Source organism: Monodon monoceros, unplaced genomic scaffold (assembly GCF_005190385.1).
Source record: "Monodon monoceros isolate NGI ecotype Baffin Bay Population unplaced genomic scaffold, NGI_Narwhal_1 Super_Scaffold_21, whole genome shotgun sequence".
Taxonomy (NCBI): Eukaryota; Metazoa; Chordata; class Mammalia; order Artiodactyla; family Monodontidae; genus Monodon; species Monodon monoceros.
Window position 1 is genome coordinate 136224327 of NW_021703778.1, and position 13464 is coordinate 136237790.

Sequence of the window (13464 nt, forward strand, 5' to 3'; positions counted from 1 at the left end):
CTGATATAATATTGTAAATCGACTATACCTCAATTTAAAAAACCTACTTCGGAAACATATATACATACACACAAAAAAAAATTTACTTTGTTTCTCATCTGAACTAGCCTCCTGTTAAAATTTGAAGTTACATATTTCTAATCCACAAGAACAACCAGACGGTCCAAGCCAATTATCTGGCCTGTGATACTCTTCTGAACCTCTGTAAGGAGAATACAGATATCACCTCTGTACACAGTCTCACTGAACTAAGCTCTCTTTGGCTGCATTCTTATTTACTTCAAGGGAATGAAAAGGGAGCTAGATAACAAAGTGATAATGCAGGTGATCTCTAGACCTTCACTACAAACCTGGCAATCTCCCAGTTTTCTCCATCTCAGTTTTCTTCGTCTCCATCCTTACCTCTCTCTATGCCCGATGCTTGAGCCAAAACCCTGAAAGTCATCCTTCACACCTCTTCATTCATGCCATCCAATTCAACACTAAACCCTAATAATTCTACCAGCAGAGGCATCCACTTCTTTCCTTCTCTACTGCTACTTCCCAGGCCAACCCACCATCATCTCTTGCGTGGACAATTGCAACAGTCTCCTGGCTTGTCCCCTACTGTCACCGTTCCTCCCTCCAACCCAACTTGCTGTTATACAGCAAGTGTCCCCTGTGGCCAGGAGATCTGTCCACTGCACTTGGAATACAATGCAAAAGCCTCACCCGGAATAGTCAAGCCTCTGTCTCTCCACCCTTGTTTCCCGCCTTCCTCTTTTTTTGCCCACTGCAATCCAACTACACTGGCTTTTAAGCTTCACATGGTTCACATGTTTTCTCTCTGCCTGAAATATTCTTCTGCCCACTCATCATCTAGTTACCTCTTACTTTAGGCCTCAATTCAACACTACTTCCTTAGAAATGTCTTCCTTGACACCATCTCCCAATCAAAATTAGTTTCTGTTACACTTGATCACAGCACCCTCCCTTTTTCCTTCAAAGTGCTTACCACAGTCTGTAACTTATATTTTGTCTGGGTTTGTTGAACGTCTATCTCCCCACCAGACTCCAAGTTCCATGAGGGCAGGGATGATGTCTGTTGGTTCATCACTGTATACCCACAAAAGTTTGTTGAATGATCAAATATAAAAATTCTTATTCCTATTTAAAGTCATACGGCCAATAAATAATTACTACAGCAATGCTAGACACTGTCAAGAATATAGATAAGAATTATGCTAGGTATTTTTCTTCAAAGAACTGACAATTCTGTAAAAAAATTAAAATCAGGTGTTCCAACACAGATTTCCCTGAACTCTGGAAACTTGTGAGTTTAAGTCATGGAGCATATATTACTTTTTAAACTTGTCTTAAGTGGGTGAGTGATATCTATAGATATATTTAAGTTTCAGAGAACAGTAACAGCAGAACCATCCCTGAGGCACATATAGCACATTTTTATTTGGGTTAAATAAAATCCTGGCACACACAGCTAAACAAAAGCATAAATAATTTATATATCATGCCCACATCCACAATGTTGATTTCTGGTAGGTTCATTACTCACTTCTACTATGTCAGTAACAGAATATAAAACTGGTATGTTTCATGTCCTTACAAATACACCTTTATCCTACAGCTCTATATCAAGGAAATGTGTGTGTGTGTGTGTGCCTGTGTGTGCGTGTGTGTGCCTGTGTGTGCGTGTGTGTGTAGACACATACACTTTGTACCTGTCTCATTCCACAATGAGACTAATTATTATATAATAATAATTGGCGACATTAAGAAGACCATCACTGTGGAAGTTGGAAATATGCAAAAAGTATCTGTTAATTTATTCAAACTTGTTCAGCTGTCATCAAAGATAAAAATATGCCTTCACTTTTCATCTCCCTCAAGATCAAAGGTACATTTTTAAGTTTCTGTGTTCCTTTGATGGCATTAAATTCATCATTTTTCCATCTTGCCAAAGTGGTTCAGAATTCATGAGATACTTTAACTTATATTCCTGAAATTCTAATGGTAGGAATAATAGCAATTTTGTTATAGAAAATATTTCTACACACACACACAAATGTTCAACAATTCAAAGTTTCTACTTTTAATCACTGGTGTTTTGTTCATGAAAGATGTGTTTCTAAAAAGTATACTTGTCAGAATCATTAAAAGTAAAAGATAACTGCAATAATGGCCTATGAGATTCACAGTCTCATAGTACAACAGAAAACCTTCACCCTGCTGTAGATAAGAATAAGTTTTTACTGAATTTCATTACAATGATATTTCTTAAAATACCTAAGGACTTAAAACATTCACTAGTTATATAATCTTGGATAAAAGCTAAATCAGTCAAGATATGTTTGTCAGAGGGAATAAAGTATTACATTTTTAATGTTTAAGCATCATTTTTCAATCTTGCAAATAAGCAAACCCTGTTTTTGCAAATGAACTGCAGCTGTTCTAAAGGGATTCTATTTTCTTTGAAGTTAACCTTTTAAGGCAATCAAACACTAACAGCAAGATAACTAATGGAGAATTTCAATTAAAAGACTAGTCTAAGCTCCACACCTGGTAGAAAAAATAGAAGTGAGGCTTTTCTGAATGCATTTACAATCCGATTAATTTTCTAAAGCTTTGTCCTATTTTTTTTTTAATTTCTACTATCTATGCATTAGGAGCTAATTGTTCAAGGGAAAGACACAGACCACAAATTCAATTCATTTCTCTCCTTTGGCCATTTCACTGAGCCAGTTACAAAAAGAGGCTGAATTTCTGCCTTCTTCAGCTTCTCCAAGCACTGCCAATTACTGAGGTAAAAAGAACTGATGTTCCTTTGACTGTAAGTAGTAGCTTTTTTTGTTGGGGGAAAGAGTGGTGTTTATTTGTTTGTTTTTGTTTTGGGTTTTTTCTCCAAAAAAGTAAGCCCTTGGTAAAGTGAATCCAAATGCCTTTAATCTCAGATCCACCAGTTTAAGACTTAGGAAAGCCTTAACTATTTAATACTTTGCTTTCTTCAGGTTAAAAAAAAAGAAAAGTATATCTCCCCTACCTCAGAGAAAATAGGAACAGGTGAATATTTATTAAGCCCTTGCTATAATGAAGCACAGTGCAAGATCCGCTACATTTGTGGGTTTGCTGATTATAGGTAGTTACTATAATCCTGTAGAGCCCTAGGATGTCACCAAGAGTAATGGCTAGAGTCAGGATGGAAGCCTGTGTCAAGACAAGATGGAAATGCCTTTGCTCTGTTGAGAGCACTGTTCTCTGCCCCACAGAGTTCCAGAAAGATGACCAGTTACCTTGACGATGGTTGCTCTAGTAGAAAAAGAAGCTGCTTGGGAATGAACAAGGAGAATGTTATCACACCTTTCATTCCTCACTCTCAGAGGAGATATTTTGTTTCTGGGCCCAGCAGTAAGGCGACTCTTCTTTCAACCTGGTACTCCTCCTTTGGTCTATCATACCTATACACACTGGCTATATATGATATCGGTAATGGACATGTTTCATGCCCTGAGTCAGTAGACTGAACGGGCAGGAATTCACTCACTTGGCACACAGCGCTTATAAAGGGTAAGAAAAAACTACTTGGCAAAATTCTTACCCCTAGGGATCAGTAATCTGGTTAGCAAGTAAGACTAATATTACACTGAGTGGGAAGCCAAAAATGACCCTAAGATTTCTAGACTAAAAGAGTAAAATATTAAAGACACCTCTGACAGAAATGGGGAAATACCAAAAAAGTAAGTCTATTTGAAGCCAAAACCAATGATAAATTCAATTCTCTAGCCACACTGAGTTTTAGATAACTTGTGAGGTGTACAAGAGAAATTCTATAGGCCACTGGAAATACAGGACTGGAGAACAGAAAGGATACATTTTAAATTATGACCGAGGACAAACTTGCTCTGAAAAGGAGGGTAAAGATGTAAGAAAGACAGCTGAAGGTTAAACCTGAATGACAACCATCCTTCAGGAGAGGAAAGAGGAGGAGAGGGGAGGGGAAAGGGGGATAGAAAAGGAATAGAAAGGGTATAGAAAAAGGAAGGGAAAAGGGCAGGAGAAAGTGAAAAGTCATGAAAGCCAAAAGATGAAGTTGTGTGGAGAGGGTAGGGGAGCAGAGTCTTAAATCCTACAGAGCCAGAAAAATATGGACAAACAAAAGGTTTTTGGATTCACAAGAAGAATGCTCACCTGTAAACTTCTAGAAGTTTCAACATTAAGGTTTAGACAGAAATCCATTGAAAAGAGGTGCAAAAGGAAATGGTGACCAAGAATTAAAGGCATCAGCTACAGATGGTGCATTCAAAGTTTTAAACATCTAACTACTAACAATAACTAACCACACTGATACTGATATGGTGCTTGTTATGTGCCAAACACTGTTCTCAGCAATTTGCATGTATTTCCTCATTTAATCCTCACTCCAACACCGTAAGCTAAGGCACTTTTATTACTTGCATTTTGCAAAGGAGAAAACTAGGTATAGATAAGTAAGTCACAGAGCTAGTAAGCATCAGAGCCAGGACTTTAATGCAAGCCTCCAGAACCTATGGTGCCTAACCAGTGTGCACACTGCCCCTCCCAGAAAGAAAAAAAAAAAGGAGAAATGTTATTTTTATCATTGTGTTCAATGTGCATCCCCAGTGCTTAGATCAGAGCCTAGCACATAGTGGGCACTCAACAATATATGCTGAATTAGTGAATGATTAACTAGAAAGAGTATGAACACCAAGCAAAAGGATGGGAGTTATTTTTAGGGGAGTTTATTCTGGGATTATTTAGCCCTCATTGAAAAATTCCTCTATTCTCTCAATGCCATAAATATGTGAAAATAAACTCATTGTGCTATAATTTGTCCCCAATCAAAAATATGCCAGCAGACAGACAAGGCTTACAGAAAAGATCAGGATAAAGATGAAATTTGCCCTCAATCTAAGTGAGGTGCTTGATTTTCAGTTAAACTTGGTGATCTGAGGCTGGCCATGTAGCCTCTAAAAAGCCAAAATCTATTCTGCCTCTTCCTCTGGATAGTGCACAGGACTGCAAGCTGCTTCTCAAGGCAGAACTCACTCAGAAGATACATAAACTGGTACGGATCAATTCCCAAGGGTAAAACTTACCATCCATAACTCCTAACTGCAAAATCGTTTTTGAAACAATAGTTAGGATCAACAAATTTCTAAACAGTTATTTCCTGTATAAAAATCTATCTTCTAAGCCCTTGGAGATTAGAACAAAAATGATAGGAAATATTTCAGCTGTACATCAAGTTGGAATAAGAGATGAGTGTGAGATCACATACACATTCACCTCTCATGCTCTCATGAGTCCCATCTGATATTCCCTGTACAATGTGGTTTCCATTTTCAGATATACACATTAGTTACCTAACTATTTTAAACTATACAATTACTGACACAAGCTTACTTAATAGATTTAATCAGCAGTGTTTTAGAAAAAAATCAGTTCTAGACTTGGTTAGTTTAGGAGGCAATAGCAAAAAAAACATTTATTCAACTAGTACTTAGTGCTATGTGCATGTGTAAGGTATAACCCATATCCTCAAGAAGCTTAGTCCACATACCAACACTTCCACAACTTCCCAGTTACATGTCATTACCTCTAGAAACTGCTGATTGTGCACCTAAGCTCAGATCTCAAATCATACAACTTGTGAAATCAATAGGACTTTGTACTTATGTTTCTCTGATGGGACCATACCCAAGAAAGAAAGAAATCCATTTCAATAAAATTTCAAGCAGCTTTTCAACCACTCTTCCTTTATAAACTATTTCACTTTTTATTTACTTTTCCTATCTTTTCCCATGTGAAAACTTAACATATCACAAAACTACTATCTAGAATGTACACAAATATTTCTCTGTATTAGTAACAGTATCCATAAACAACCAAATACTAAAATAATGTCTAACACACTGATATATGTGACAATATTGTCACAGCCTTCATTTGTTCAAGTATCTTTCAAGACCAAGCCTTTCCAATACTAAAACTTCTATATTATATAAAATGAGACTATTTAAATTACTCTTTTTAGTTATTCTTCAATAATGAAAAGGAGTTATATCATACATTATTAAGCTAGGGTATTCAGTGGAACACACTAAGGATTTTTTTTTTCAGCCTTGTTGAGGTATAACTGACAAATAAAAATTGTATATATTTAGGGCTTCCCTGGTGGCGCAGTGGTTGAGAGTCCGCCTGCCGATGCAGGGGACACAGGTTCATGCCCCGGAACGGGAAGATCCCACGTGCCGCGGAGCGGCTGGGCCCGTGAGCCATGGCCACTGAGCCTGTGCGTCCGGAGCCTGTGCTCCGCAACGGGAGAGGCCACAGCAGTGAGAGGCCCGCTACCGCCAAAAAAAAAAAAAAAAATGTATATATTTAAAGTGTACAACTTGATGGTTTGATATACATATACAATCAAGCTAATTAACATGTCCATCATCTCACATAGCTAGTGTTTTCTTTTATTGTGTGGTGAGAACATATGACTGGAGTTTTAAACATTCTATGAGTAAAGAAAGATGTTTTACAAATGTCCATTTCTTACAGCACATCAAGACTACTTTCTTTGACCTCAATTTCCACAACAATAATTACCACTGGTTTTGTGACTTGTTATTCATGTTCATTTGATTTCACTATGTATCTCTGTTCTTCCTAAAAGTGCTGTATGGCATACTTTAATTTTTCCCATTAAAAATGATTTTGTTTGGGACATTTCAGAGCATCTCTCAAAATATGGTTTCTAACTCTACCAAAAAGAAAAAAATCCCTAAAACCAAGATTCAGACTTGATGACTGACAGGAAATAGAACCTCTTAAAGTAATATGTCTCCAATCATATTTTTTGAGAGTTTAATAAATTTGAAGAATATTTACTTTAGCTCTGTATTTTATTTTTAAAGTTTGGATAGCATCAAAATACTAGAATCATATAATACCCTAGGTAAGTAACTGTAAATCTGTAAACTATCTTTTAATAAGATCAAAGCACTGTCATGAACTGATTCTACTTCACCAACTTAATCAAAAATTAAAATCAAAATCAAAAATCAAAAAAAGGAAAATTTTTGTTGAAATAGAAAATATATATTCATCCTTCTGGTAAGAACATTATTTATACATTATTACTCTGCAAAACTTTATATTTCATACATATTATCACCACACTGAGATGATTTATTACAATAAAATTTTGTTCATCTGCCAAAGTAAATACTCTACTAGTCTAAAATTTATTTGAATTTGTTTCCATAAACTGTTTTTACTAATATCACATTCAGTCACAAAACATAGGTCACCTTCAACTAAGATTGCAATTCCTTTCTTCGTTTCACTTTCCTATATGTCTTGTGTTTTAGATATTTTCTGCCAAGAGTAAGAACTAACTGCGTTGATTTTAACCCCCAATCAAACTTGAGGAAAAGGACAGAAAAGAGAAACAAAGATATTAACTACTTAGTTCACCTGTGGCAGAACCTATAGTGCCCTCTCGTGGTGAATGGTAACTACAGCGCTCTGGAGAACACTACAACTTTTCCTAGACCAGACACTAGAGAGAAGGTGGGAAGCGTTGTTCTTCTATGCTACCAAGCAGCTGTTGTTAACAATGAAAGTAAAAGACAAATATTGACTAAACTAAAAGACTCCTTTATAGAAATGTACTCAGTCACCATCAGTTAAAACAATCATAGCCACTCCCTTCTATTAACAAAAATACTGTTTTATGTTTCTTTTAGTAGGGCAGTTGACAGATGGCCAGGCACGTGGATTTCTTATATACTCTACTTCTGGAATCAAGCAAAAGATAAACAAACAGAGCAATTTCTAGTGGACACAAGAATGTCTTGGGACAAGCAAATGTCTAGTCAACAAAGTACTGCATTTGTTATACAAGGCATTGTGGACTCTAAAGCAAGGGACAATCCTCTGGCTTACTTATAAATATAATTTAGGAAGTGGTCAGTATAATTTCAATCTCTATGATATTTTAAAGGTAAAAGTGATACTTTATAAGACCTGGGTAAACCAAAGCTTCAAAAACTCTAAGTGGTTTTATCAACATTTCCTGAATACTATTTTAGATCTTTCAAGAAAAAATATCAAGTACTCTATACCAAAAAACCCCCACAATAATCCATTTGTTTTCCACAATTTTTTTAATTGGATGAGAATTATGAGTTAATATTTCCTTTTTGTTTTCCTAGTTCCCTTATTGCCCCTAGTTTCCTAGTTCCCTTATTGCCCCTCCTATAGGTTCTCATTTAAGATCTTAGTTTTTACAAATATTAATTATAGCACAAAAATGATTTTGGATTTTCCTATAGGTAAGAGCACTGAGTAAAGAAAGTGCTTGTGCAACCAGGTATTTCAGGCAAAATGGAAAACTGAGTATACTCAACTTCTTCTCTTGAAGGTTAAGTGGTTCATAAAATACTGCCTTTTCTGTTTTCTTCTTTCCTGGGCCCCTTTTTTCTCTAAAGAGAAAAACATTTCTAGTTTTTCATAATGTTTAAAATATTAAAGAACAGTAAATTCTAATTTAAAAGACATTATTTTTATAGTTAAAAATTTTCGATATGGCAACCAGGTTTACTGTCACCCAAACTAATTGTTTCTGCCTATTTGTTAAGGAATCAAAGACAACATATATATAAAATGTACTGCCCAAAGCAATAATCAGATTGAAGGCCTTGGAAATGTTTTGTTTTGTTTTGTTTTAATCTAAAATTCTACCTAAAAGTCTTAAAAAACTGTTGCTTTCTTTCAGGTACCTACCCTCTACCCATAAGTGTACTGCTCCCTATGGCCCAAAATATATTGGTGAATAGCTTGCATAAATACTATGCAAGGTTTAAATAAGGGAAGATGGCCTGATAATGTTCCAGACACAGATTCGGTCAGTAGGCATTTTGGACGGGGGCCTCCTATGAGACACTGCACGCAGTTAATGAACTCACTCACCACATGGTTCCCAAACTTTCCCTTCCTAGCAACATATTTTGATTCTACTAGCCAAAAACGTTATCTAAACCTTGCTATTGCATTTATGCTTTTGACCTTTACAATTTCTTGGAGTAATAATGTGTACTCTATACCTACTAGAATCACATGTTAAAAATGATTGTAATTCCTTTTATTTGTCTAAAAATGACTTTATCTTTTATCTTAAAACTGAAGAGAGGAATTCCCTACTTCTACTATTTTGGGGTTTGGCTATAAAGTATGTTTGTATCCATCCTACTCAATGGCCCTCATTATTTTATTTTATAGACTTTGAATCACCAGTGACAATTTGAAATGTTTTCCCATAACAGACTGTGTCAACTAAACAAGGAAAATAAAAAGCCAATCTCAAGAGGTGTAAAATAACAGCAAATAGGCTACAGTGCTACTCTAAGGCAAATAGGCTACTCTAAGGCAAATAGGCTACAGTGCTACTCTAAGGCAAAGAATACAGCACTGTTATTCTGGGAAATTGCAACTGAGGAGTTTGCAACTTTATTAGGATATCCTCATGTTTAAAAGCTATACCCAAACATACCACACTTCTTGCTCTTTTCTTCTGCATCAAGAAGTTTTCTGATAGATTTCTAATTTGCTGAGATTTCAGCTCATTAGTGATCACCGTGGACAAATAAAAGCTTGATGTTTTCTCTTGGTGTCCACTGCACTTTCATATCTAGTATCCCTCCTTTTCTCCCTCTCTCTCTCTTTCTCTATCTCTCCCCCTCCCTCTCCCTCCCACACTCCTTCCCTCCCTCTCTCTCCTTCCCTCTCTCCTTGTATTTCTGCTACTTTTTACATCTCTCTTTTGCTCTTTCTATGAGACAGAGAGAGAGTTTACTTCCTCTGCATCTACCTTTGTGTCTGGGTAGATACCTGTCTGTATGTTTATCTGTGTGTATCTCTAGATATGCTTCTACTCCGACTCTCACTAAAAGATCTGATATTTTCATAAGAAGAAAATGATGTTGTATCAGAAAGAGAAGCACTTCATGGGGTAAAAGTAACCCATCTTTCTTCAAGTCTTAGCTGTATTAGGAGTGCTGCCTCTTTTCTTTTCCACTAAAGCTCTGCCAATACTTCACTTTCAATGTTGTTAAGTTAGTGAATAATGAAATCTTCACGGTGACAAACTCAATCCATCTGTGAGAACCCTGAAGGGAATTTTCTGTTAATCTCAATTTCTCAGAATGAATTTTTCTATTTCTCTGCCAAATCATATAGAAATGGCAACAAGTGTGGGATACTCGCACATAAATGTGTAGAGAAATTTAGTACCGTAATTCTCAATTTCTGAGGTTCTTCCTGTACAAGTGGCACTGAGACTTTCCGTTACTGATTACATACACATGCTCATACACTTTCCTCAAATATCTAACACATTTCAAACAAAGCTCAGAGGTTTTGAGTAGTGGTATTAAAAGTTAGCCAGGGCTTCCCTGGTGGCGCAGTGGTTGAGAGTCCGCCTGCCGATGCAGGGGACGCGGGTTCGTGCCCCGGTCCAGGAAGATCCCACATGCTGCGGAGCGGCTGGGCCTGTGAGCCATGGCCGCTGAGCCTGCAAGTCCGGAGCCTGTGCTCCGCGACGGGAGAGGCCACAACAGTGAGAGGCCCGCGTACCGCAAAAAAAAAAAAAAAAAAGTTTGCCATAAGCAATTAGAGGTGGTACTTAAAATGCAAAAACAGATAAATTTTCATTTGTACTTGGTGCTATCCATGGAAAGAAACATTAAACCAGTGAAGCAATTATAACATGAAGTGTAAAACAGATAAAACCTTCATTGACTTGGATGGTAGATTTAAAATGGAGGCAATGGAAGCAGCTCTTTCTAAGCCACATAAGGTAAGTCTTAACTTCATGGTATTATCAGAAATAAAAGATATTCTACAAACTGGCTCATAGTTCCAGTCTGTATGAGAAGTTTCAACCAAAGATGCTATGTGAGTGAACTTCAGCCAAGGAATTCTCATCTACTTTCTGGTTACCACGCAGAGCAATAATAGACAGCCTCCAGATTTTATTCTTTAAGGCCTTCTCTGAGAAGTCCTCTCACAGACCAAATTGCATGGAGTTGAAATAACCCAAGAGGATGAGAAAGCTGAAAAACAGACTGATATACCTTAAATAGCTAATTCCAATAACCTTTAAATTTCCCAACCTGGTTGTTTTAACGGTAATATCTCCTTGTACTCTAGGTTTCTGTACAATATTAATATAAGAAAGTAATGTATAAACATAGAAATTGGCTACCATTTATTTATATTATATACTTTTTAATATTTTATATTATCATAAAAAATCAAACACATTTGAAATCACACTGGAATGGCTAAAAGTATTATAGTTTTTTTTTACACTAAATCAGGCCTATTAGCTATTTTTTTTTGAACCCAAAAAAGTCTGTTCAAGACTTGTATAGTATCAGGCATTGACCAAATGTGAAGAAATAAAGTCAAAAGCCTCAAATGAAAACCAAATACCATGTCAGAGCTTGATGAGAAATACCTTGGGACACTTACATATAGTCCCCAAATCAGGGGAAATATTTGCAAGCCTAGTTTTAGAAGAGCTCATATCCTAGGAATTAATATAACCTAATCTACCAATTCAGGAAGAGCATAATTGTATTTAATTATTTATTATCATTTGAGTGTGCCTCTGTCTTGCCACTAAGGAGGGAGCTTTTTGAGAGCAGAAGTGTCTTAATCATTTTTTTATCCAAAGGACCCCACAGAGTTTCTCTTGTATAAGGCACCCAAATAAATATTGTTTCACTGAATGAATGAATGAATGAATGAACAATGATTATGGAATTGCATAGAGTATTTCCATTGCTTTGGTCCAAAATCTACTGTAATCAACATGCAGAAATGTCTTTCTCATAATTCTCCAAGCAAAGGATCTCAAAATATAATAACAGGTCTCTGAAGGAAAAAAAACAAAAAACTTTAAAGGATATTTTACATATCTTTAAAGGATATCTTTACATATCTTACAAAATTGAAAATTATATAAAAGATTTGAAAGCAAGTAGAAAATGTATATTTCAATAAAATGCAAAGTTTATAAGGTCCTAAAATGTGAAATATATAACCATCCCCATTCTGATATCTTAGAGGAAATGAATGCATAAATAGATGGCAATTCAAAGACACTTTAAGGCAAGAAAACTCTAACATCAGTAGCAAGGTAGAATGGCATTTTTAAAATTCTTTCTCCAGTTACTTTAAAAGCACTGTAGCTATTGCTTCCCTTCTACGTTTCTCCTGTATAACTCAAATCAAATATATCATATAGATCAATACAGACCAATGCAAAATAGAAAAAAAAAAAAAACTTTAAACACAAATTTGACCATAATAATTGCCTTCCCATTTTTCCAGAACTGACTCTCTTTCTTAGGTTCAACTCCAGCTACCCTCTCATACACAAGGCTCCTTTCAACGGTGCCCATTGGGCCTGAAAGCCATTCCAGAGACTAAATCTTAAGTAGCCACTTCCACAGCCATTCCCAACTTGAGGGAACCCTTCCACTGAGATTAACTCTAAGAATTTGATCAGTCTCTTCAGCCTACTTGTTTAAAAATGTGGGGAAACGATGAACAAAAAAGATATCCCTCAACAAAGCGAAACTCAACTCTGTTCTCCAGATGTACCTACACCCTAGCCGCTGCTCCCCCTTGGCTTCCTGCGGTTCTGGGCTCTGGACAGGTGGGAGGGGGGAGAGTACGTCTTGAGGAGGGGATGCAACTAACTTTCCTCTGCCACCTCATTCCCACTCCCTCCTAAAATCAGGTCCATCTTGTAACTGCAGCCGCCAGGTAGGGCGGTCTGCGTCCCCCTCCCGCCCTGGGAGAGGGATGGGACGGGGAGGATGGGGGGCGTGGGTGGGCAGGATGGAGGTGGAGGGGTGTTCTGACTGCAACTCTTCTTACCGCTGGAGCGCCTGACGATGTTCTCCAAAAATGTGTTCTGTGGTGCCACCAGCCCTCTCTTGCCCCCCGGCATCCTGGGTCTGGAGAGCAGCGGCCAGGATCCGCGGCGGGGGAGGGGGGAATGCAGGAAGAGAAGGTGGAGAAAGAAGAGGAAAAGGTGGAAGAGAAGATCGAGCCCAAAGAAGAGGGGGTGCGGCGGCGGCGACGGGGTCCCCTGACTGAGTCTCCAGCCCGACCCGGATGAGCAGCTCTGGGGAGGAGGACCAGGCAGTTCATGGTAGTAGCGCTCCCCCGGCCGCCGCTGCCCAGACTGTGGCGGTGCCGCACACGGGGCTCGGGAACTGCAGGCTCCGCGGGGCACAGTGCGCCTGCGCCGCCCCCGCTGTCGCTGTCCCGCCGGTGCTGATGCTGAAGCTGTTGCTGAGGCTGCTGTCGCGGCGGCGATCACCTAGGCGCGGGCTCAGCATTTCTCCCCCTGCCCCGACCCCGGGGCCGGGGGAGCAG

The 13464-nt window shown here is 37.9% G+C and overlaps 1 protein-coding gene across 2 annotated transcripts in view; it reads right to left on the reverse strand.

Annotated features, from left to right (window-relative positions):
• Positions 1 to 13079, reverse strand: part of KCNH5 (potassium voltage-gated channel subfamily H member 5) — a 317438-nt gene extending 304359 nt beyond the window's left edge. For both annotated transcript variants that reach the window (XM_029238666.1, XM_029238665.1), the window contains exon 1: positions 12961 to 13079. In XM_029238666.1, the coding sequence (XP_029094499.1) occupies positions 12961 to 13033 (73 nt within the window). In that variant the 5' untranslated portion in view covers positions 13034 to 13079. The remainder of the gene's footprint in view (positions 1 to 12960) is intronic.
• Between the last annotated feature and the right edge of the window lie 385 nt (positions 13080 to 13464).